Consider the following 26,387-nt stretch of genomic DNA (forward strand, 5'->3'; position numbering starts at 1 on the left):
ACATGTATTGCACAAGGACAGAACCAGTTCAGGGTAAGCAACAAAAGGGCACACAATGGAAGAAAACTGAAAAGGAAGAAGACAAGGCCTTCCCTTTCCATCACCAATGGGCTTTTAAGATCAGCTCAACGCACTCCCTATAGCCCTGATCTGCTTTCACCTACATCAGTTTTACACTGGTGTTACTCCACCAGCCGCAATAATTACTGTTATGTAATTCAGATCATTAATATCCAGAAGCCCTGGCCATAAGCAGGGTTCCACTGCTAAAACAAGGGACTGTATATACACATTGCCCCTGCTCTGAGGAGCTGGCAGTCTAATTCAGCACAATGCGCAACTGGAAAAGCAAACTATGGAAGATGAAAGCGGTCAGGAAGCTGGGGTTAGTAATTAGAGGAAGACACAAGCAAAATTTGATCCTGAAAGACTCACTGCATTGTTTGGTACTTATTCAGGTGAGTCACATGGATTTAATCACTGGAAGTAAATCAAACTATTTGCCTGAGCAAAAAGCTTCACTGTAAGTCCATCAATGATCTAGATCCCAGCATGTGCAACAGGCAATTATACCACTTCATTTCATTTTAGATTCAGTCTCCCCAAAGGGCTAATTCTGCACTTCACCTGGATGCAAAAACTCTCACAAAAGCAAACAGGAGGTCTGCCTGTGTCTGGAGCGCAGCCGGACTGGGCACTTTGTCTGCCAGTTTTGTGGCAGACGGTTTCTCAGCATACCACATCATCATTCCCCATCTAAATAAACAAGCAAACCAACCAAGAAACCAACATCTAAAATTAATATGAAACATCCTGTTCTCTATTATCAGATTCAACCTCCTTCCCCCTCACCCCTGGGTTTGGCCTGAAGCTCTGTGTGACAGTTCTTTACACCAAACATGAAAAATACTACTTGCTTGGCACTTGCTATGCCTGTTTTACAGAATAGAAAGGAAAAACATCATGCATTTGGCCATTATCATTAAACAGCACGGTAAGGGACGGGTAAGCAGAATTTGTGTCTGGACGAGAGAATGTCAAAACGCTGTTTTGCAAAGCTGATTTAAATTTATCACAGTACATATATCTGAGGTACTTGCATAAATTACAATCCTGATTTAGTATTTACTTAGTTGTATTAGAAAATTTGTTAGAAACAAACCTTGAGCGTTGACCATCAAAACTTCTCTTTCTGCTAGTCTTGCTGTGCCACTGTATGTGGTAAAGGCATGAAACATCCTTCAGCAATAAAACAGAAGTTTGAGGGGAAAAGAGAGATGTCCTTTGCAAAAAAAATGATAACACAGCGCTTTGACTTAAAGTAAAGAAGCAACTTTGTGTCAGTCTTCACTAGTAAGCTGTACAGTGCTGTCTTATCACGATGAAGATAATGTGTCATTCGTCTTTCAACAACATCTTAACTGTAAAATCCACAGCACTGAAAAGGTTTTGTTTGGAAATAAAAGAAAACAATGATGTGTTATGATGAAGAGTGATGCTTTCCATCTGAGTCCAAGGTATAAGCCACGCAACGGTTATTTAAGTAGCACGGCATGCCATGTTAGACTCTTTAAGTGCTGTCCGTTTCCAGACTATGATAATTAAAAACAGTGAACTGTGTACACAAATGGTATGGATACATAAAGGCGACTGATACACATGCCAAAGTAATCTGGAGTGTACAATGAAAATAGTTTTGCAAATATTGCAGTCATATTCTACTTTCTTGTTGTATCTATCCACTCCCTCATGTTTTTGATCTGTTGTGCACTTGGATCGAAACCACTAACAGCAGACAATAATTTTTTTTCTTTCGGTCTCAAAAATATAATGAAGGTATAAAACTGTAAAACTACAAAAAAAAAAGCTGCACATACATTTTTTTGAGTGGGGACAGTAAGCACAGGACTGAATTATTTAGAAATTTGAAACAGTAAGGTAATTAATAAAATTATTTATAAAGAAGTATATCTACAATATTTAATAATTTAAGGCTCACAAGAAACTAACATATCAATGACAATAAAAGTTTTCTGCTATAGGGTTAAAAGCACCAAATTCACTTCACATACTAGATAACCAGATCTGTGCTGATCACAAGTGGAAAACTCTGAAAGTGCTGATCTGCTAATGTTCCTAGTGCTTTAACGATGTTGTATTTCACAGGAATAAGAAATCCCCTTTCAACCATAAATACAGTTATACAGATACAAAATATATTGGAATAATTTCAGTTTGAAACTACAGTACAAAAACCCTCAACCCCCCTCCCCCCCCAATCCATTCATTCTCCACACACACATCCCCCAACTCTTTAATACTAAACTTGGAGAAACTGAATTGGTTACAAATGACCCATTTAAAACCAACCACCATTTGCTAAAATAAGTTTCTACGAATTAGATTTTGCACTGTCATAATTTACCAGCTCCTGCATCATGGAGTGCAGCTTATTCTTAGTCTATTTTAAAAATAGGTGACCCTTTGTGTCATGGAAAAAGAACATAAAAACATGTATTCCTGGAGGACTACTCAGGATAGTGATCAATTTATAAAATATAGCCTGATTTAAAAAACTAATTGGTACCAAAAGAATAATTACAGTAGTAAGCTTCTGACACCTGCAAATCGTTCTGCATCTCTGAACTCTCCCTCCTCTCCTTACAGGTCTGTTTCCCTATTGGTGTCCAGACAGAGAGCATAGAGGGATTTTCTGAGATCTACATTACTTTTCGCTTTGATATTGGTTTTCTCTAAGGAGCTGGTGCCATTGTTGAACCCCTCACTGTTTTCCAAGTGCACAACAGATTTGTTCAGAGAGGTTCTACTGGATCTTCTCTTTGCATCTCCCCCTGCTGTGCTGCCCTGAGCACTACTGTGTTCATCTTTGAGGATAGCTTGCTCTTCATGATCAGTCTCTCGGTGGTAGAAGTAATTGAAGTTGGATACAATGACAGGGACAGGCAGGGCGATGGTGAGCACACCTGCGATGGCACACAAGGAACCCACAATCTTGCCCCCCACGGTGACAGGTCGCATATCCCCATAGCCCACAGTGGTCATGGTTACCACTGCCCACCAGAAAGCATCAGGGATGCTGGAGAAATGAGACTCAGGGTCATCGGCCTCTGCAAAGTAGACAGCACTGGAGAAGAGGATCACCCCAATAAAGAGGAAGAAGATGAGGAGGCCCAGCTCCCTCATGCTGGCTTTCAAAGTCTGTCCCAAGATCTGCAGACCCTTGGAGTGCCTGGAGAGCTTGAAGATCCTGAAGACTCTGACCAGGCGAATGACTCTGAGGATGGCCAGGGACATGGCTTGCTGCTGTCCCCCGCCCCCATTGCTACTGCCAGCCCCAGGCTGCTGCTGCTCATGGGCCAGCTCGGTGCCCAGGGTGATGAAGTAGGGGATGATGGCCACGATGTCGATGATGTTCATGATGTTGCGGGAGAACTCAGGTTTGCTGGGGCAGGCGAAGAAGCGGACAAGGAGCTCAAAGGTGAACCAGATCACGCAGGTGGTCTCGATGATAAAGAAGGGGTCAGAGAGGCTACTGGGTGACTGCATGGGTGGGGAGTCCCCAGTCGTGCCATTCAAACCTCCACTTTGTGGGGGCAGGGGCACAGGCATCTCCCTCTCATCCCTGAATTCCGGCAGGGTCTCCAGGCAGAAGGTGATGATGGAGATGAGGATGACCAGCACGGAGACGATGGCGATGGCCCGGGCCGAGCCGGAGCTCTCCGGGTACTCAAAGATGAGCCAGACCTGGCGCTGGAACTCGTTGCGGGGCAGGGGCTTCTCCTCCTCTTTGATGAAGCCCTCATCCTCCCGGAAGCGCTCCATGGCCTCCTCACCCAGCTGGTAGAAGCGGATCTCGTCGGCGAAGACGTCGATGGAGACATTGACGGGCCGGCGGAGCTTACCCCCGGACTGGTAGAAGTAGAGGATCCCGTCGAAGCTGGGCCGGTTGCGGTCGAAGAAGTACTCGTTGCGGAGCGGGTCGAAGTAGCGCATGCGCTTATCCGGGTCTCCCAGCAGCGTGTTGGGGAACTGGTTGAGGGTGCCCAGCTGGGTCTCGAAGCGCAGCCCCGAGATGTTGATCAGCACCCGCTGGTGGTGCATGACGCCCCGGTTGGCCGCCGCCGCCGTCTCCTCCTCCTCCTCGCCCGCCGCCGCCATGGCCATGCCCCGGCGGTGCCCCCCTTCCTCCGCGGGGCCCATCTCCACCGCCGCACCGGGGCGCGGGGCGCGCGGCGGCGGTTGAGGCGGCGGTTGGGGCGGCGGGGGGGCTCCGCGCGCGGCTGCCTGGCCGTTGGGGCTGCTCGCACTGCCGCTGCGGCGCCTCCCGCCGCCTCCCCGGGGGGCCGGCGGGGGCCGCTCCCGCTCCTCGTCCGCCGGCGGCGGCGGCGGCGGCGGAGGCGGCGGGGCGCCCTCCTTGCCGTCGCTCAGCCGCGGCGCGGCGGCGGCGGAGCCGGCGATATGGAGCAAGTCGCCCCGCCGCCGGGCCCGGGCGCTGCCGCCGCCGCTGCCGCCGGCCGCGGCATCCTCGCCGCCCGCGATGGCCGTGGCGCCGCCGTTCTCCAGAGTCACCAGCGCGATCTCCATGGGCAGCGGCGGCAGGAGGCAAGCGCGTCTGAGGCGGCGGGCATGCTGCGCTCGCCGCCCCGCCGCCGCTGCCGCCGCCGCCGGCCACCTCCGGGCGGCCGCCCTGCCCTGCCCTGCCCTGCCCTGCCCTGCCTTGCCCTGCCCTGCCCTGCCTGCCTCCGCCTCACTGCGCGGCGGCGCGCGGCCGAGCGCGGCCCAGGGGAGCCGCCCGCGGACCCGGATATGAACGAGCGATCATTACATTATGGTCACTTGACGTCAAAAAGGATCCCTTCTCCTCCGCGGCCCCGTGCAGGCAGCGGCAGCCTCCCCCGGGCACCGGGATACCGCGTCCCCCCCCGCCCCGCCCCGCCGCGCCCCGCCCCGCGAGGGGCTCCGCACCGGGGCAGGGACAGGCTCCGGGCAGGGGATCTCACCCGTCGGGAGCGGGACGGCCCCCGGCCGGGCAGTCGCTGCGGATGCCCACAGGTGCCGCCGGACCGCCGCGCCGGGGGACGGGGGGGCTTCGCGGCGGGGGCCGCTCGGGGACCGCTCCTGAGAAGGGGGAAGCCGGGCACAGAGTGGCGGGGCCGCGGGGGCACCTGTGCCCGGGTGGGGGGTCCGGCGCCGCCCTCCGCCCCGTGGGGCGCGGGAGACCCCGCCCGCTCCCCAGCCCGCACGCGGCCGGCCCGCCGCCACGCAGCCCCCGCTGGCCGCCGCCGCAGCAGGGGATTACCGTGCGGGCCCCGCGCGTGGATTACTCGCTAAAGGGATTGCGCGCAGGGAGGGCTCTGGCTGTAAACCCCCACTCACCTATAATGAAAATCATAATCGACGGCTCCGGGGATTCCTGGCGCCTCTTGGCGTGTGTGTCCGTCCGTGTCGTCCCCCCCCCCCAGCGTAATGAGAACAAAGGAAGGGATTAGGTATTTTCTTTCACTTTGCTTTGCTCTCCCCCCTCCTCCCCCACTTTATCTTGGAATTGGTGCAGCTCCAAAAGGTGCTTCCAAAGCCAACAGACAACAACATTTCTACCAGGCTACCTTCACGTTAGCATTTGCAAACCGGGACCGTACTTTCCCTTTGACGCATTCTTAAACCCACATCCACGGCTGATACATTTCAGTAGATGCAGATTTTATTAGAGAAAATGAATTGAAGCAGCTTTACACAATGACTTAAATTACAGTTCAGTAATACAATCAATGTTAAGATCTTATTTTCTGTATTCAAACTGTGAGCTCATACATTCTATTCAAGGTCTATAAGGCAGTATACTAAATATGTATACAAATACTGTAGGATTAAATGGTTTATATACCACTTCACCCTTGTGGAGTTTCTGGGTTTCTAACAAAATCATGTATAGAAAATATTAAATTAAGTGAAAAATCATTTTGCATTCCAGTTGGCATCACTGCAGTGACATTTTTACTGAATCCTTGTGGTGGTACTCATAGCTCCAGCAAATAGTTTACCTAGATTCACTGGGATTAGTGGGTTTTCACTTAATTTAAAACATTACCTCTGTGTATGAAATATGCCCAAAGATATTAAAAACAGTGCCAAAATAGAAAACCATAATTATATTAAATGATTACTGTAAGTGATGATTTGCCCATGACATGGTCATGTTCTCTAATTTACCTCTGAGAACTGAGCACAGAATCACTGTGCCGGTGAAGTAAAGGACCGCTTTACTCACAGAAGTAATTCCTAGAAGCAAAATTACAGATAAGTTTTCTAGAGCAGCCCTTTGAAAATAATGGTCCTTTGATTTACAGGAGCAGTCATTTAACGGAATAATGTACCAAACCTGCAAAATGTAGTATAATACGCTTTGGGACTAGCAAGCTCTGCAATAAATACAGACACACCTGAGCACCCCAACAAATAACAACTGATCTGTTATCAATGCATGTCAGAGATTATAACCAGAGGAAGGGCTTGCACACTGGAAAATTAGTCTGTTTTTCCGGCTCTTCCAGCTCCACTAATGCAAGATATTCTCCCTCCAAACCTTGCCTCAGGAATAATCATTTATTTCAAGAGGAAACATCCCCTAGACAAGTTCATATAGCTCTCCCGGAGGCAATGCCAGTCAAAATTAATACCTTGCACCCCAGGAACTGTGGCAGCTGGCTATCACAACAAACACCTTTGGAGGCTGCTCAGTGAGTATGTCCCTGTCACAGGCATCCACAGACGCTCAACTGTGCTTTCATCTGCATACTAATATAACCAGTAACACAACATAAACCATGAGTTTGCGGCACCTGTGCCTGCTCCCTCACCTCTGTACTTTTTTCATTCAGCCTGCTGTTCCTGCATGTGTTCGAACATATACACCCTTCTCCCCATCTGCAAAACTCCCTTCCAGGGACCTCCTCCCACAAGGGTTACATTTAGCCTTTGCTTGCAACCACCCTGCATTTATGTGACCTGTCATTGCATTAGATGAGTCCCCACAGGCTCTGAGAACAACCCCCAGCCCTCTAGAGGGACATATACATGCTAACCATCACAGATCTTCCTCCCCCTCTTTCAAGCAGCCTTCATAAAAAACCCACATCCCTTCTCAACCCTGATCCTACACTTCAGTTCCCACTGCTGGTGACACTTTTAAAATTCTCTCTTGATTAAAACCCAAATTTCTAGCCCTTCTAAATGTTGTGTTGTAGTGTTCACATCCTGAATTTGCAGGCAGATGGGATTATGCTAAAGTGCAGAGAAAAAGACAGACTAGCCCACGTTCATCTTGCTGAAAGCCTCATGGAAAACCCTATGAAGAAAATGTACAGTATTAATTGATATAGCAGGAAAATACAGCTGCTCTGTATAGTGTTTGAGTAGAATATAACTACTTTCTGTGCAGCTTTAACAATTCTGAGAATCTAGTATCTGTGTATCATACAGGGACAAAGGAAGAGGGGAGAAAGTGGTGAAGAGAAAGTGGGAGGATGATGTTAAAGGGGAAGAAACATCCACTCCAAGCAGGGAATTTTAAAGGGCAATTCTTATTTAGCATCCTTAATTTTTTGAATGTGGTGAAAAGACTGAACACTTTCTTGAAGAGCAGTCCTACCAGCAGAAAGCCAAGGTACTGGAGAGAAAGGATGACATGCAGAATAGTGGGACATACCAAGTGCTGAGATGTGCTACTAATGTTTTAACCAGGCACTCACTGACGAATAATTTATTTGTCCCCGTACTTGTGATTTAGCAAAAAGTATTTTCTACCCTGAGCACATGCACACACACAATCAGTCCCGTACACTCCAGCGCATCCACACCAAAACTTACCATTCTCTCCAGCTCCCACTGCCACTCAGTTCTTCTAATCCAGTTATAATGGCTTTTGCCATCCCCTGTGATGGCGAGGTTGCTTTTTTCCCCCATCTGGTACACACAGCACCATTAGTGGCTTATCCCGCAGCCTCATTTGCAGTTTTCTCCTGAGGCTGGACAGGTGGCTAGTAAATGGGACTCCCCTGGTTAGGCAGCATCAAGGGCCTGCCTAAATGCGATTCTTTTAAGATTCCCTACTTTACCAGCTAGCATCTATGAGAGGCTCATACAAGCTTTGCAGAAGAAGAAACACTGTCCAAGCTAGAGATTCTCTTTTACCTAAAGGCAAGTGTGCATCCCCGACACTACCTTACCAACAATTCCATGTGGAGAAAAGAAGGATCATATCCTTATGCCCTGTACAGCCATCATGCCGGGGACATGAATAATACATGCCTACGCCCAGATCTGTGTAATCATGTGCACCACATATGAGACTTCTGTAACTGCCCCCCATCTTCTGCGGCATTGTCAGCTTTGCACTGGCCTCCCCCTGCCCTTGGGTACTGGGACAGATGCAACTGGCTGATCCAAGCCATCATGCGCTGGTGAGCAGCACCCAATACATGCCATTACATAGCAGCCAGTGGCAGTGGTGTGGCTGCTGGGAGCTGTCATTCAGTGGGACACTCCCACACAGTGAAATGAGTGACCCATCCCATGTGGGGGTCTCACATGTTGAGAAATGAGAAATGGAGGTAGTCTGCAGAGGTTGCATTCATCTACCCATACACACACACACACGTACACACAAACTACATGTGCTCCAGTATACCTGACTAAGAACACCTTGGGGACATCCAGTCTTTTCACAAATACTCCCTCTTGAGCCATCCCTATCACTGACAGTGGCTGTGGAGCTTCAGCCTCACCAAAATAAAAATACGATGCTGAGATGTGGAGAGACATACATCAGCCTCTAGAGGCTTAATCTGCCTACAGCCCTCCCCCTCAGTGGTGGTGGGACTAGACATGTCTGCTTCAACACATTTTGTGGGGACAGGAACCCCACGAGTGTGCCTCATGGGACGACATGTGTGACTCCTTTTTTTCTTTGCCATGTGTTGACTAAATAACATTCCCGTCATGGCAGATGGTGAGGAAGCCATCTGAAGCCGAGAGGAAACAGAAGGGGTTAAAGGCAAATCTGTAACTCCTCCACTTGGTTAATTCCCCAGCAGCCTGATCCTGTGTTGAGATGATTCAGGCTAGAGAGAGAGACTGCCACAGTCCCCAAGGGAGACTCCAGAGAAAAGACTCTTATTTCCTGTTCAGAAGGATTAAGTACAAGGCCATTGACAAATCACAGTAAACATCTGGATGTAAGCACTCCATCTATCAAGGCCGAATCCATGAAGTTATTCATTAATTAATTCAGCAAATTCACACTGTTCTATATATAGAGCCAGCTGATCTTTTTTAATGTTTGGCTTGGAGGTGTTTTACATCTGTATCAACAGATTTTTATTTATTGTACAAAGCAATCTACTGTATCCTGGTTTTGCTTAATTAATTGTTTAGAGTAATTCTTCTGCCTTTTTAAAAAATACGCACTGCCATATTTTCTGATAGTGTAAAAAAAAATCCAATAGTTAAAACCCAGCCGTGTTTCTGCATTTTATATTGGTTTTTAATCTTAAGCCCAAGTTCCTCAGGAAACTTTCCATCACACAGTGATGGAAAAAACATTAAATAGTAACTGATTTTCTTTTCTGTATTTTGTTTTGATTAAAATGAGAATCCCTCTCATTTATCTTCAGAGAGAAAGTAAGCATTGAGTAAATGGTCTGGTTAATTCAAAAGTAATTTGATCAGAACATCCATAATTTACATTGACTTGAACAGTAGGAAAGATGCTCAGCACTACCAGATATCAGGCTTATTCATTTAAACAGACTACTTACATTATGCTTTACATCTTGTGAACGTAAACTACTCTAAGAACGTATAATGACCCACATTTTGTAAGGGGGAGACTTACACACAACTGTGCCCTTAAAAGTCATCTGTTGAGCTTGAATAACACTCCAGTCTGCTCACACACAAACCAGGCCATGTAGCTGAGTGCATTGTTTTTCGCACAGCTGTGCCATCTTGTTTCCAGTGAAATCTGCAGGCGTTGTCATTGATATTGGTGGAATCAGCATTTGGCCCAGAGGTTTTTATAAATCCAGATGCGACAGGGTATTTTCAATTCACCCTCAAAGCTTTGGGCTCTGCCAGACGGTATGAATCATCCAAACTTCCAAATTATAATTTCCAGCCCTTTTGATTTACAGTGCATTATTGTGGTGTAATCTTTAACTCTAGGGACTTGATCTTAAAGGGGAAATCTCATTCTGTGCCTTTATTCGCTTTTTAGTTCCAGGAGCACACACACCTCTACTCTCAGGTTTTATCTCTTGTCACAATAGGATGCCCCAAGTGGACAGTACCAACTGTGATAACCCAATTTAAAACAAGAATGAAGACAAGTGAGTGCAACCTGAAGGAGTGAAGAATCAAGACCTGCAGAGCCACTCAGCTATACCTATGCAATTTTATCTTCACTGCTAGTGCAAATACTCTCACAAGTGAATTTTGTTTGCATTGATGCTTTTGTAATGGCTGTACTCCATACCAATATCTATTTCTGTATGCAAAGCATGGGATTTCTGTGCAAACTTGATCCCTCCTTATCACCCAGCTGAAAATGCTTCATTTTCATCCTATGGCCATTGAAGTCACACTGACAAAAAGCTCTTACCATTTCAAAAGTGCAAGATCAGGCTACTCACTCAGGCTGTGAGGAAGAGGGACAGGACTAGCTAGATCAAAGGTTGCATGTCGAGGACAAATAGTTACAGTGGCGTGTGATTTAGGTGATCTGTCACTTACTACAAGTTGTCAGGTGGCAAATTCATACTTTTGTAACCAGCTATGTGGCCAGTCACAGTCCAGAATCCACTGCAGTAAGCTCTGTCATACACAGACACAAAATAAGCTGCACAGGCTGCTTAAAAAAAGCTAAATGACATGTTTACAAATTTCTGTATTTTAAAAAGGAGTGGATTTGCAAAAACATTGAGTAATCTCATCCAAATTTCCCACTTATTTCTAATTTTTAAGTGATCATGAATTATGAATTAATCAAGGAAAATCAAAATATTTGATGCTTACTCTGGTATGAAATTGTTAGTAAAGCCCTTGAAATTAGTAACTACAATCTGAAAAAGCTTATGTGAGGGGAAACTGAGGTTGAGACCTACTCATGATCCCCTCACATATAGGAAAAAGAGCTAAATTCATTAGATTTCTTTGTAAGCAGCTGCAGGAAGGTATGCTGTACCATGAAACTAGGGGGCCAAATGTACTGATGGTTTAAGCAGAATAGGGCCATAAGTGAAACACTAAGTGGATAGGAGTAACGAAACAGCTTTACTTGCACTAAGTCTTCAATGCTGGAGAGGCCTCTGGGGAAACTCTCAACATGAATACAGTATGTTAGATACACAGCAGATATTTTTCCTGCCTTACCAAGCAAAGGGAAGAATGGAGAACCCACCCAGAGGTTTATTATTTAAAGCTCTAACAAAAGTAGTATTCTAGTATGCAAAAGCAGTACAATTTATATAGTAAGTAGCATGGAGAAATATTTGACAGGAAGAAAACCAGCTAGCACATAGATGTAAAATAAGCCCCGCTTTGCTTTTCATACTCACCAGTGAAAATCAGAAGAAAGAATACTCAAATCAATGGAATGACATTTATAATGTATCATTGTGGTAATGTAAACAAATCCTTTGTGTATGTGTGTGAAGGGGAGGAGGGCAAGGAATGGAAGAATACTGTTTTATCTTATACATGTGGATGTAGTAGCTAAAGGAAAGGTTTGGCATCTGAACACAGACCAGTCATGAACAAGTTGTGTTTATTTTGCATAGCCACTAAACTCCAAGCTGGTGTAGAGCATACAATTTTTTTGTGTACACCTTATTTGCTAGGTTCAGGCTAGCATCTAATCCTCTGGACATTCCCAGAGGAGTTAGACTTCTTTACATTTGAGGTGAATTTGGCTTGGCAATGGCAATGCACCATGTTACTAATTCTAATCCTCTCCTTCAAGAGCTTCGTGTTTCAACTGTGAAAAAATCTCTACTCCATAATACTTGTTTTAATCAACAAAGCAGAATGCAATAAATAAATACCACTTTGTAGCTTAAAATCTGAATGTAGGATTTTCAAAGCACTACCAGATCAAAACTTCAACAGTATTTAACTGTCTGCAGATGAATATAAGTGTCAAATTCCAGTTGTAATCGATTTAGGAACAAAAAAGGAGATAATAAGTGACATGATAAAGTCAGTTGAGCTATGCAGCTTTGCACTAGCCAATGACTTGACTTTATACATTTTGTATTAATACTCCTACAAATTGGTGGAGGAGATGGTTGCTTATGGTGGTGTAAAACTTTTTATCTTTGATGAGAAGCAAAATTTTAAAATGTTTATGACAACAACAACAACAATAATAATAATAACAACAACAACAAATTGGAGGAAAAAAGTTATTAATAGGGAACCCCAATCTATTCTTTCTGTTAAAAAATATGGCATCTATAAAGAGCGATGCCAAGTAGGCTTCATGCATTAAAAGTTCTCTATGGTTATGAGAGCAACCAAAGGCAAATAAGCATTCGAGAAAATGGTGCATGATGATTCTTACTGCATTAGTTTCTTACTTAGGATGAAAGTGCTAATAATGCCTTCTTTAGCTTCAGAACAGTGAAGGAATAGAGGCACCTCTCCAGTTGCACAACATAATGTCCTATTTCCTTCATGCTTATGCTAATATAAAGTTAAACCATCAGGGCTTATGCTTATGCTAATATAAAGTTAAACCATCCGGGCCATATAACTGTAATTCACCCCAGTCCTAGTGGGAGCTTCCTTAATAGGAAAGGCTGGGATGCAGCGTACAGGTGAGTGCATCCTGCAGTCCCAGTGAGTTCCTGGCTGCTGCTGTTACCTGAACACTGCTTTCAAGGCTGGAGGCACCTGACCCTGCCTGATCTAGAATGGTAAGCTGAGATAGTCTTATGAATGCAAAGAAACCCTCTATAGCCTAAGAAATGAGCCAAGGAGTCATGGTTGCATGCTAGACCTTGGAAACTGAGCTAACAGATGGAAGGGAAGGAGGAGATCTTCTGGTGCTAATTTCACAAAGGCTGCTATGTTGATGACTACTTGGCTTGGCTTTGCATCAGTTTCAATTAATTGTGCTTCTCAATACCTTAATCTCTGAGTTTATGTCATTCCTTTTTTCTTCCTAACTTGAAATATTTGAACGCAACCGTGAGTCTGCACACGAGCCTCACACGCACTCCCCAAATAGATTTTCTTCATGCAATCATGTTAGAAGCAGCAGAGAATGTGCAAGTTCATCAGACTGTGCTCACTCTCCTCTTTGATCTTCTTTAAGTTAGCTTCTCCTGCTTTCCCCTAGTGTAGGTCCGATAGTAGAAGCGTAGGAAGAGAGCAATGAGGCTGAGAACATAGAGGAAGACTGCAGTGTTGAAGCCATCAGGGAATGAGCATTCTGTGAAGAGGTTGTAGGAAGAATGAGCAGCAATGGCTACAAACTGGCACTGGAAGAAGGGGAAAAAAGCAGCCAGATTAGGGATCCTACATGAGACATACACCCACTGACCGTTTGGTCCATCATAAATAGTATCACAATATATTAGTAGTGTCCTCAACCCAGAGTACCACCTGTTTGCCTCTCCTGACACCCCTGAAAAACTTGTTTTTCAAGCCCAACAGTGTTTTCCCAACGTGAAAGGGTGTCATGTGTCCCCCAAACATTGAGGCTTGCCCACTGCTGCAGGGAGCAGGTTTGGAATCCAGCTTCTCCCACCTAGGAGTAGACCACTGGCCTTGTGCCACTTCTCTGCCACTGGCCAGTAACTGAGATCTTGGAATATGGAAACTAAAGGTGGAAGACTCCTTCTCTTCCCCAGTGGTAATCAGATTATTATACCCATAACAATTTTGATTTGTATTTTAGCTTACAGAGAAGAACTACAGATACTACTTTTATTCATTTAAACATGAATCCTTTTTTTTTTTGTATTTTCATAGAATCATAGAATCATAGAATAGTTTGGGTTTGAAGAGACCTTTAAAGGTCATCTAGGTCTAGCCTCGTCTAGGTTAGACCTAGACAAAGGTCTAACCTCCTCTGCAATGAGCAGGGACATCTTCAACTAGATCAGGTTGCTCAGACCCCCCTCCAACCTGACCTTGAATGTTTCCAGGGATGGGGCATCTACCACCTCTCTGGGCCACCTGTTCCAGTGCCTCACCACCCTCATGGTAAAAAAATTCTTCCTTCTATCTAGTCTAAATCTACCCTCTTTTAGTTTAAAACCATTACCCCTTGTCCTATCACAACAGGCCCTACTAAAAATTTTATCCCCGTCTTTCTTACAGGCTCCCTTAAGGCTACAATAAGGTCTCCCCAGAGGCTTGTCTTCTCCAGGCTGAACAACCCCAACGCTCTCAGCCCTTCTTCATAGGAGAGGTGCTCCATCCCTCTGATCATTTTTGTGGCCCTTCTCTGGACCCGCTCCAACAGGTCCATGTCTTTCCTGAGCTGAGGACTCTAGAGCTGGATGCAGTACTTACTTAAATAAGTCACCTCTGTCAATATCCTGAAGCAATGAGTTCTACCTACTGAAAGTATGTTAAATAAAAACTTATTTCTGGTGCTATATTTTGCATTACAAATATCTTTTCATTTCATGCAATGCTTTCTTGTTCTGCTTTCACCATTCAGGGTGAATAAGAATTCTGGACCAGCCTTCAGTGCACCACTATTTTACATCTACCCTAGCTCGTCCTTTTCTTCTTTGGTAACTGCATACATTTTGTTTGCATAACCTCTCTTTGTGTGGAATTAACTCTCCCACATGCTTAACTATAATCATTGTCCTTGTCTGGAACATTGCTTTTATGCTGTATCTTTGAAAAACCATAGGCTTGTCAGGATTTGTCACCTCTTCAGAGATGAGGGAAAGAAAATCCAAAGGGATTCCCTACAGAATGAGTAAAACTCACAAATTTTTCTTTAACTCACCTCTGTTTGCCTGCACTTAGACATACTCTTCCTTTTTGAAGAAACAGAATGAAGGTTGCCCAGTCTCCTGCCTTACCAAGAATCCAAAGTTTTCCCGAGTTACCACCCACGCCTCTCAAAATCAAGCTGTGTTTTGAGGGCTCCAGAGGGTAAAAGGCTATCATATACAACAGAAAAGGGAGAAGTCTAATTTTAATTTTTCTCTCTCCTTCCCATTACAAAGATGGAGGCTTATTAGTTGATATGGTCACTGAAGGCCTCTTGCTAGTTTTATGAGTACCATTCAGAGCAGGTCACCAATCAGTTCACCTCTCATAGTGGTACACTAGGACACCTAAGGACATGGTGACTTCCATAGGCAGCAAACAGAAAGACTTAAGCCAGTGAGGGGACAGAGACAGACAGCAGGGGCCACCACACTGACACAAGGAAGTGCAGAGATGAACACATGGAACTAATTACCAGCTGCATGATGGTTAGGTAACGCTTCCACCATAGGTAACGGTGCATCTGTGGTCCCAGGCTGGCCAGGGCATAATAGCCGTACATGAAGATGTGTACAAAGGAGTTTAGCATCCCAATAAAGAATGCTGAGGAGTAAAGAAGTCAGGATGAACGAGACACACAAACCATTCAAGACTAACCCTGTGATAAGCTCACAGTGACTATGGTGATGCTTTCAAAATACATCATTTCACCCCTATGCATGAACCTTCAATCTAGACTCTGCCTAGGAGGCATGTCATATTCCCCCTTCTTCTTTCAGCATATATCCATCCCATATCTAGAGTTCAGAGACAGAGAATGGCTTCAAAGGCAGAGGAGAGAATTCTTGATCTTCTGACCTAAGCATTTCATACCATTCTGGTGTCAAGGCCATGTAGCCAAAATGGCTTCCCAAAAAATAATACCCCAGCATCTTGTATAGGGCCTACCTATAGTGGTCTAGTACTCTGTCAGCTTCAGATGCTTCTCTTTGGTGGAGCAAAAAGGAGAGGCAGCCTGGATACAGACCAGAAAGGGAGTGAGGACTAGGCTGGACCCAGTCAGATCAGGAGGGCCACAACCTGGGCTGCTGCACCAGGCCCAGCTGAATGGGGATGGAGGGAGCACGGGTCTGGGTGGAGATATAAATAGACCTTGTATGGGATGTTATTGTTTCTGTTTGGACAAGGAATGACTGGCACATTCTTGTTCTGGATGAGGCAGTGAATATAGCAGTCTAAATAGCCCCAAGAGCTGAGCAGATGGTATCAACTGAAACGCACACATTTTTCACACCTTTGGAAACAGGTGAGCTTCCTGCACTGTTTATGCTATCTCCACAGCACAAGAAAAAATGAAACACAAGGTGTCTACAGAAGCATACCTTGTCCTCCAGGCACGTATTTGACCCCTGACCACCAGTTGAACAGCATAGTGCCATGATGGTATACATGCAGAAAAGTCACCTGTTCTTGTTTCTTGCGCAGAATAAAGAAAACCTGAAAGAAGGCATACCAAGGAAAAACCTAAGTTGATGTGTTTAGACAGGAGATTTTACACTAAAAGCAGTAAGAATAATTACGATTCTGAATCTCCAAAACCATTTCCTCTGCTGTGGATGAAAACTGGTGGAATTCAACACATCTGATAGATCTTATATTATTTGGAATGGGGAAGAACTGGAGGGTAGAATTTCTTCCACAGAGCCCCAACTATTTTTAACTTTGGATTCAGGTCCCAGGGTCCAAAGAGGACACATCTGAGTCTCTGACTGAGATTTGCAGCTGCTTGGGTCTGCTCCTTTTCAGGACATAGGTTAGATGTTTACTGGTACTAGAGAAGGATCCACAGAAAAAGTGCTGTGTTCAATGCTCAAACCCTTCTGGAATTTGCATTAGTAAAGAGAATGATTTTGGCAGATGAATATGTGTCAGGTCACTGTATTTCAGCGTGCACATGCACACACACATACACAAAAAGTGAATCTGCTTTTCAGGGACTCAGGACTGTCAAAAACCCACTTTTGTTGCTGATGGAAACAGAGAGAAAATTGGTCAATGCACTGGCAATAGGCCTAGGAGAGCTCCACATGCTGATTCACTTTTCAGACAGTGTGTTGTCAACTTATCCCCCAAAGAACACTAGACTGTGAAGTCTTAGACAGGATAGGATACAGCTTTCTCCTCCCAACAAAGCAGAGAGATGGGTTTCCCTTGTTAGTACAGTCAACTATTTATAATATAGGAGGAGACCTGAAGACAAGCTATAAAATGGTACTGTCTTCAGGTGAACTTTCAACTTCACATGGGACACAAACCTTTAACCCACAACTTTGGGATAATCTGTGGCAGCAAAATACTAGGACACATATTTGCGCATTTACAGTTTCTTTACTGCCCAACTAACCATTATTATTCAGCCAGACAGGCAATGGCAGATCCTGTCTGGCAGCCTTAATCAAGTGGTAGCTAAGATTTTGGGGAACCATCTGGAAATAGCCACGGTTAAAGCTTCTCCCCTAGCACTGTGGTTAGGAGGGAATGTCTGCCTGCAGGAAGGATGCTGGGGAGTGAACATGTGCAGCCACTGGGACAGAGATGGGCAAACTGGACAGCAGTGATTCTTTTATTCTGGAAAGGAGCTTCTGAGGAAGCCTAGCAGCATGACATCCAGTGGTGGGGCTGGAGTCTTGCAGGCCAAACACTGTCAAAAACCGGCACACTGAAGCTGAGCCCTCTTCCTTAACAGTATCGGCCTTATTCCCACAAACAGGCAGAGAACACATGAAAACAGCATTTACTGAAAAGCATCAACCAAATCAATACAGGATCAACCAAGGACATTAGCTTTTGGCACCCTGCCCCATTCTAACAAGGGAGTGATTTATTTACAGCACCAGTCCCGCTATGGAGCCGAGCTGAGCCCTCCTTACCGTATCAAGCAGCTCGATGACTTTGGAGAAGAAGAACCACCAACACACGCTTGCCATCTGCTGGGCAGCACAAGGAAACGCTGTTAGACCTCAAAGCAAAATCACTGCGCAGTCTCACTGCCTGAGATTTTCAGCTATGCACTATGTGAACGCTGCCCACCTGGGATCGACAGGAAAGGGGAAAAACTAAGGGGCTCTTTTATGGCATTCAGGGTTGCTTTGGCTGGTTAGGTGATTGGTTTGCTAAGTTGTTTGCTCTTTGACGAGGCGAGGGTGAGCTGCTCAGTAACTGTTTCCAGCCTGATAGCAATATCTGAAAAACTGAAAAGCTAACATCCATGCTTGCATCTGTTCAAAGCCTCATTATCTGGAAGCAAAGCATAGTAGTTCTGAATTCAAACAGAAAAAAACTCATGCAGCGTTTTGGAAAGCTGAAGCTGGTGGGACCTAACCCCACCTGTGATGACCAGACAAGGAATAGTTTTAGCCAAATCCCTCTGCTAAAAGAAATGTTGAGTAAGATTTATGTCATGAAAGTTGAGGCTATAAAAATTGGTTTTCTCGTTGATAGTGATCACCCAGAATCCTTATATGGTTAATGGAAAGTGTCACGTACATTTCAGAGGTAATTTGCAGTATCTATACCAGCTATCAGTATCTATACTGATGGTAGGATCGCCCTCTCTCTAGTGATCAAAGAGGGAATTTAGATGGCTATGTTGACTGAGATGATTAATTTACAGAGAACTAAAGCAAAGTGCAACTGTTGAAGCAGACAATTTAGTGAAATAGATTTACAAGCAACAAAGTGGAGTAAAAGCCTTCTTAGGCATGCAATTGCTATTTATGAGCAAACCAATCTGCATACCCATGGGAGGAGCAGGGCCTAAGGCAAGCTGTGTATAGAACTGTACCCTCATTCCTAGTTCACTTCGGCTGTAATCCACTGGCTGGCACAGGTAGCTGTAGTTGTCCAAGATTGAAGTTACCAGAAACTGAAACAAAAGAAAAGCAATAGAGATCCATTTTCTGTTCAATGCCAACTGTTCCAAAAAGATGTACATATTAATGCTAAGGTAATAGGATCTCGATCTAGTACTCACTGACAGAAAATCCATGTAATTTATACAGCTGAGCAAATAGTAAAAACCTAAAACAAAGTACTTCACATCCTTGTTGGAATCTGAAAAAGAAAATTCGGTCTGGGCTTATTTGTAACTCTTCATGTAATCACTGGAGTGCAAAAATGCTTCAGCAGGAATAGTGAATTCTAGGCTTAAGAATCTCTCTGAAAATACACTATTTTCCTTTGCAAAGATCCCATGCTGTTTTGTTTTGACTTGTTGCATTTGCCTATTAATTGGAAAGCCAAAAACTGGACCAAGTAACCAGGATAACTGAACAACCAAGCACATACAAGCAACTTTCATACCTGTCCTCAGATCAAGTAGTATTTGCTCAAAAAAATTGCAATTTGCTTTAACTAAATGTAACAATTGTGTTATAAACTAAAAGGGCAAATTTGTTGACATCAAAATGTTTTTCAAACCTATTCGGCCATGTTCCCTTGCAGAGTTTTCAGTGGCCTACATAAACTAGGGAAAGGCTTGTAGAAAGGCATAAGCAGAAAACAATGTCATCAGTACACTTGGCAGCAGGAAGCTGCATTGTGCTTGGCACTCTTGGAGAGGACTGCATAAGTCTGGAAAAGCAGTTCTCATTCTCAGAGATGGGTCCCTCACCAGCCAGACCCGAGATGAAATGAGGAGGTTCCACATCCTCTGTACGCTCTGTGTCTACTGGGGAAATCTCAACTTTCAACTCCTTCATTCAGGAACCTTTCAATGTTAATTTTATGAATGAGAGGAAGATTTAGAAATGGTTTGGAAATAATGCTTTCAACAAGGCAATGCTGCTCCTCTTGTGGCAAAACGTAGCCATGTCCCAGTTGGCTCCCACTCCCTTCATTAGAGTCCGTCAGCAAAAGCTGTTGAAATGGCTCTGGCTTTCAAACACTTCCCGGATGCTTACCCAGGAGGGCCCAGTTGTGTCTCCTCACCTCATAAAACATGTAGCTTGATAATGTCATCATGGAGAGATTGTAGACAATGAGCAGGCCTCGCAGCTTCAGCAGTTTCCGCTTACGCATGTAGAAGGGTCCCAGTGCCACGACAAAGAGGTAGAAGGCAAAGAGAAGTGTGACTGGAAGTGGAGAGTGGACCAGGGGCCATGGGTCTGTCCTTGGGTCTGAAAAGCAAAACACACAACCAAAGCTGGTACATTGCATACACTGCATGGCAGATGATATACTTAATTACTTCCCTTCAGCATGCTCTCTGTGGCATGCTCTCTGGCAAAAAGAAAACTGGTATCTCATGTGTCTGTACAAAGCAGTACCACAGTCCTTCTCCTACCCTGGAGCTCCATGTGTCAGACTCTGCTAAAAGACTTTAGCACAGTGTTCGGGTTCGGACCTTAGTACCTAGAAGACAGCTCTGCTGAGCACGATCCTTCTGCAGCACAGTAGTGAACAGACCTTTCCTGTCATGAGCTGGACTCCTCATCACAGGCTGCAAGACTGTCCCACACAATGGCGAAAGAAGTAGTTCAAGACACATGCAGCAGGGATGCACAGAACAAACCAAACAGTTCCTAGCTCTTCAGGAGTGTAAATCTTTACAGCTAAATAATAAAATTGTTTCAATCACTGGTGCTAATTCCTTCCTGCCCCACAATGCTTAGGACATCTGAAGTGCTCCACCCCTTCATTTTTATATCTACTCGTAGAGTGGACATTCTTAAAAGCATGCCATTTCACTGGAAAATGACAAAACACTTCTCCCTGCTAAAACTGCTCTTCAGTCCTACAGCAAAGGGAAGCTCAATAGATTTTCTGTCATGCCACCTCCTCCTAGTCCTACCTCATCTCTGACCCACAGAAATGCAGGATACATTATATCCACAAAAAACATCCCAGTTCCCATTCATGCTTTCCTCTCCTATTCCCAGTGTGGTCACTGCTCTGCTAAACTCCGTCAGCATCTCTCTTTGCTTCCTGACCTGCCAGTCCCAAGCCCCAGACTCCTATAACTATTCTAGCTCCAGGATCCTTGCAGAAGTCCTCTATTGAATTTTAGTCCTTGGCTCAGGGTACTTTTTTAAAAATGCCACCCCTGCCCATATGACTCTGTTAATCCCCATCCCTTCTAAACCTCCCAATTCTTTACTATTCCTGTTATGGGCTATGTCAAGAGCTCTTTGATATTCCACTTCCTGATTTAACAGTCCATCAGAAGTCCTGAATCCCAATTTAGACTCTCTTCTGAAATTCAAGTCCTGAAACATTTACAGCCTGAGCACTGTGCCCCATGTCCTTCCCCTATCAGAGCCACCACGCAGGCCTGCCATTCCACCTTCATGCCATCTTGTCACCTTTCCTTACATTTTACTCCGGGGATCCCTGTGGGACCAAACTGGACCTGCAGAACCTCTAGCTATTGAAGATCTGAAGTTTCCTAGCTGAAAAATGTCAAATCTCAAACATTGAGGAGTGCTTTCTGTCAAGATTTCATTTGCCAGTAATAGGTTTTACTGGCATCACAAGGAGTTTAAACCTCAAAGTATTAACTCTTTGGTCTACTAAGCTGTCCCATGACACATGAATATGCATTTTAAAAAATTCACTTTAATATTGCAGACTTCACAGGCAATCCTGAACACATATTGCTCATCATCCTGTCAGAGCCCTTTGTACATTCAACAGAAAGCTGCTGAGAGTTCCCTACTATGGGCAGGCGAAATCCCCCATCCCTTCATTCTTTACTGTGATCCCTGGAGTATCCCTGAGTTATATTTCAAGACTTAAGGGAAGTTCATGATCATGGAGAAGGAAAAGTGAAAATCTGCCTAGCAAAAAGCAAGTGGGCTCATATGAGGATCATGTTCCTTCAAGGTTTGTTCTTCATGATCGTGCTATTTATGTGGAAATTCCTATTTAAGACAGCATCTCTACCTACCTCCACTTTCAAGGAGCCAGTTGTAGAATTCCTGAGTTTTCTGCCAAGTTGAAGCCATCACACGTTCTGGAAAGAAATTAAAATGAGCATCCCCAGGATCAGGTTAACCCCATTTATCCTAGCCTTGACTGAGTCCTGAGTATGGATGCTCCTTAGACAAAGGCTCAGGACCACAGCTAATGAAAATAAAATAGTTTTCTCTCTGCTGAAATTGAAATTTTGGACCAGGATTAGAGTCATGTTTAAAAAAGGAAGGAAGAGACCCCCTCTGTAATGATTAGCTATTTAAATTCTATTTCCAGAATTTGATATTTTGTTGAAGTTTCACCCCTAGAAATACACTGAGTAGCTGCTTGTGAAATACCAGAGCCAGGAGCTCTGTGTACCATGTTGGGAAATCAATCACGTGGTATTTTTTCTAAAGCAGTGTAGGCACAACATTCATGCAAGGACACACACCAGGTGGCATAACTGCATTCTTCTGCAGGCATTCTTAGAGATTCACAATGCTAGCAGGCAGTTTGGGATTAATTCAGTACCCCTGCAACTCCAGAGATGTTAACTGAGTTATGTTGGTTATTTGGCTTTCTGAGGCCCAGTTTATACATTAAGTTTGTTTTGCTTTGTCTTGTATATGTTCTATAATATAGTATATTAAAATAGAATACTCATATATATACGATGCTCCTCCTCGTCCCTTCTTTCCTTTAGTAAGGAGACTTTTCAGTGGCATTTGGAATTTCACCTAGAAAACACTGTACTGCAGTTACTTCCAAGAGCTTGTGTTATCTGCTCTAGTTCTCTCCATTAGCAAATACACAGGGCTAGCTTCCTCCCAGTTCCATCTCCTCCTGGTACTGAGAAAAGCTCGTTTTCTTCTTTGACTTCTCACAGACTGCTGAGTATGAGAATCCCCACACCTCCTTTGGACCTGTCCCCTACTCTCCTGTGCCCGCTGGGTCCCTGCAGCAGGAACGGTAGCTTGTGTAGCAGTAGCTTCCATTACATGGAAAGGCAGGGAAAACTGTAGCCTAATATAAGGCCTCTTGTACTGGTATAAATGTGTTTTAAGGACCCTTATGAACGTAAACGGTTTCTTAATACCCAGACCACATAGTTCTGCTGGAACTACAAACGCATAGAGCATGCCTGGCACTGTTTACCAGTTATACGTTTGACTTTGCACATCAGGACAAAACCTGTTAAAATTAACAAGGCTTTGCTGTATCCCAATAGTGTACAGACTTACTCTGGTGAACGTAACAAGCAACAAAATGTGGCTATACCTACACATCCCTGTCTGCAGGCCTCACAGCCTGACATGCAACTGCACACACAGCACAATTTCAGTGACAGAAGCATACTTGCACATATTTCTTTCCTGCAGTTAATCGTTGCAGTCAAACCCCCTTTTGGTGTGTTTCTCTGACACATACCCCAAGACCCTCAGCACAAGCACATCTCATACACATCTGTGCTGGTTTTGGCTGGGGTAGAGTTAATTTTCTTCATAGCAGCTAGTATGTTTTGGGTTTGTGCTGGAAACAGTGTTGATAACACAGGGATGTTTTAGTTATCGCTGAGCAGTGCTTACACAGAGTCAAGGCCTTTTCTGCTTCTCACACCACCCCACCAGTGAGTAGGCTGGGGGTGCACAAGAAGTTGGGAGGGGACACAGCTGGGACAGCTGACCCCAGCTGACCAAAGGGATATCTCATACCGTATGATGTCATGCTCAGCATATAAAGCTGGGGAAGAAGGAGGAAGGGGGGATGTTTGGAGTGATGGTGTTTGTCTTCCCAAGTAACCATTCCATGTGATGGAGCCCTGCTTTCCCGGAGATGGCTGAACACCTGCCTGACTATGGGAAGTAGTGAATGAATTCCTTGCTTTGCTTTGCTTGCATGCATGGCTTTTGCTTTACCTATTAAACTGTCTTTATCTCAACCCACGAGTTTTCTCACCTTTACCCTTCCGATTCTGTCCCCCATCCCACCGGGGGGCAGTGAGTGAGCAGCTGTGTGGTGCTTAGTTGTCAGCTGGCATTAAACCAGGACAGCATCCTGACACAGAGACACACGCCCTTGTAATCTGGGCAGAATCTGCCAGCAGAGAGATTAGTTAGTGATTATCAGCTGGCTCAGAGTCAATCCAGCAGGGATTTCATATGGTTACATGCCCTTAGACAATCCATACGCATTCCAGCTCACTCCACTCCACTTCCTTTGCTTCCCCCAAACCCTCAGCCTGCAATGAACGGGAAAACCCAGGAAGCAGGAGCAGACTTACCCCAGCAGTGCACAGCTGGCTTCGTGTCTCCCTTTCTTCAGGGGTGTCCTCAGTATACAGCCGCTGCTCTTCTCACTTCGGGTGCATGCAGCAGGCAGCAAAAAGAGAAGCTCCAAGAGCATTAAGCAGATGCAGTGCTCAGCTTTCTTCTCTGCAAGTGAGGTGAGTACCTCGTCTGCTGGGTCTCACACAGATGTGGTGGATCTTTACGCCTCTTAATCGTGGTTCAGGGTCTCCCGGTCGTACCCACCGTAAAACCACCGTGAGCTGCAGGCACCATGGTGTTGTCTTGTAACTTTGCCAGAGCGGAGGTTACATCACATACTCCTCCCCCTCCCTCTCTTGCCTCTCCTCACATGATTTATCAGATTAGGGGACTGGAAAGAGGAGGAAAATGAATGCAGAAGAGGACTGGGATTCCACAGGAGTGAACCACTGACCTTTAGTGTCATGCTTGGGAGCCTGGCCAAGTGGGAACCAGGCCAGCATTTCTTCTGCAGGTTTCTTCAGGACATGTCATGACAGTTTTTCAAACAGTAAAAGCTGAGGAATCATGCCTGGACAAGACCCTGGAAAACACTCTGGAGCACTCCTTCAGCCCATCACAAGGGACTCTCAATGAGCCTTTTGTGCACTCAAAATAAGTCTAAACCACAAAATGAGGGAGTGGAGAATGGTGGGAACACCCACCCATTCACTCACTCAGGGAAGGCAGAGCAAACTCCGCTGGAGTCACCCCCTCATATCCAGCCTCAGTCCCTGGGGAGTCACATTTACTGTTGTTAAAGATATATGAAACAATTTTGAGGAGTTTGACAGTGATACCAAGCCTCCCCCTCCGTGATCTCCAGCAACCGTATCAAGGAAAAATACAGAGAGCCTTAGTCGGCAGTGGCTCAAGTCAGTAATTGCAGTGCGTCTGGTTCGGTCCCATGCGGAGGTACCACTGCAGAACTAACACCTTGGCCCCATCCCACCAAGAAACAATGCAAAGGCATGTGGTGGGGTTCTGCTTGGTCACCTGAGTTGTACCTGCACCTGGGGTGTAGATATGCCCTCTTATTTTCCCAGTGGGCAGAGTTTATTAGCAGAGCTCTGAAAAAAAGAGAGTAGCATCATACCTTGTACCACTGCGTTGTGTCTGTCACCAGATACATCTCAAGCACTTCTGAAGGGCAAAACATCAAAGATTAACTTTTGAAAGCACGACAATTAGACATACCATGTGGTGGTAGTTTTTAGTTGAAACACATCACTTGTTGATGCTGCTGGACAACTACTGTGTTTCCAGGACTTGTGGAAACTAGGAAAGAAATTAAACAGATACTTTTGGAAAAGGTGATTTAGGGTGTAGGCTTTGCATTTTGGGGGCGGGGGGGTCAGAAGGGCAACTTAGTTTAGGAGAAGGTTTGACTGACCTTTGGTATCATATTGGGTTTTTTTTTGTTGATCCAGGTTGTTGTTGATTCAGGTTCAGGGAGACAATGATAGTGAATTTTACATACAATTTTTTGCAGAGCTTTCTATAAAGGCCCTTCCTTGAAGTTTTTAATTGCTCATTAACCAACAGGTTTCATTTCTAAAGTTTTGATGCCCAAGTCCTTAAAAAGGTTCGGTGATTTATCTGTGTGAATCAATGGAGGTAATAAATCAGACCAGCCCTTTTTATCTGTCTATTATGTGTAGATAGCATTGTATTGTATTATTCCTATCTGGTAACTTTAAGTAATGTTTGTTGAGCTATTTATATTGATGTATAAGACTCAGAATTATAGACACAAACTTTTTCATCAAACTTTTTTACCCTGGTGAAAAAAAATCAGCTGAAGTGAGTTTTCACAAACACATTTCATTTGGGGCAAAGTATTTTATTGTTCATGTAAACTGAAATTTTAAAAAAATACCATGAAGCATATTTCATTTTTTAAAACCTGCCCTGTTCCTGAAGTATTCCTAGTGGTACTGTTGCAGATGTTCACTAGCACAGCTGGTAGATGGAGAGATGACATCAGTAACATGGTACTTTTACAGTCCAAGAATAGGTGTCCTTTGATGGATGTCAGTACAACTGTGAGGGCAGCTCTGTGGGGACCATACACAAAAGCCGTTGGGGCTT

General features: G+C 44.8%; 2 protein-coding genes across 7 annotated transcripts; both read right to left on the bottom strand.

The window, feature by feature from the left end:
* Window positions 1-2,364: 2,364 nt before the first annotated feature.
* Window positions 2,365-4,695, bottom strand: LOC142404749 (potassium voltage-gated channel subfamily A member 1-like). Its single transcript, XM_075491747.1, has one exon. The coding sequence runs from the start codon at window positions 4,603-4,605 to the stop codon at window positions 2,662-2,664; it is 1,944 nt and encodes a 647-aa protein (XP_075347862.1). The 5' UTR covers window positions 4,606-4,695; the 3' UTR covers window positions 2,365-2,661.
* A 4,947-nt stretch (window positions 4,696-9,642) lies between these two features.
* LOC142412766 (very long chain fatty acid elongase 4-like) lies at window positions 9,643-24,851 on the bottom strand. 6 transcript variants are annotated; one of them, XR_012776610.1, is made up of 10 exons: window positions 24,272-24,650; window positions 22,651-22,727; window positions 21,983-22,048; window positions 20,026-20,213; window positions 18,881-18,961; window positions 17,967-18,026; window positions 16,419-16,533; window positions 15,512-15,639; window positions 12,777-13,559; window positions 9,643-12,739 (listed from the first exon to the last, which is right to left on the bottom strand). XR_012776610.1 is itself a non-coding variant. In XM_075508554.1 (10 exons), the coding sequence occupies exons 3-10, from the start codon at window positions 22,652-22,654 to the stop codon at window positions 13,389-13,391; spliced, it is 813 nt and encodes a 270-aa protein (XP_075364669.1). In that variant the 5' UTR covers window positions 22,655-22,727; window positions 24,272-24,538; window positions 24,712-24,851; the 3' UTR covers window positions 9,643-13,388. The 6 variants fall into 6 exon arrangements, 5 of the variants coding, with proteins under 5 accessions (XP_075364669.1, XP_075364691.1, XP_075364659.1 ...); XM_075508554.1 differs by adding an exon at window positions 24,712-24,851 and having other exon boundaries at window positions 9,643-13,559; window positions 24,272-24,538; XM_075508576.1 differs by having other exon boundaries at window positions 9,643-13,559; window positions 17,967-18,023.
* Between the last annotated feature and the right edge of the window lie 1,536 nt (window positions 24,852-26,387).

The sequence above is a fragment of the Mycteria americana genome, chromosome 1, assembly GCF_035582795.1.
Source record: "Mycteria americana isolate JAX WOST 10 ecotype Jacksonville Zoo and Gardens chromosome 1, USCA_MyAme_1.0, whole genome shotgun sequence".
In the NCBI taxonomy this organism is placed as follows: Eukaryota; Metazoa; Chordata; class Aves; order Ciconiiformes; family Ciconiidae; genus Mycteria; species Mycteria americana.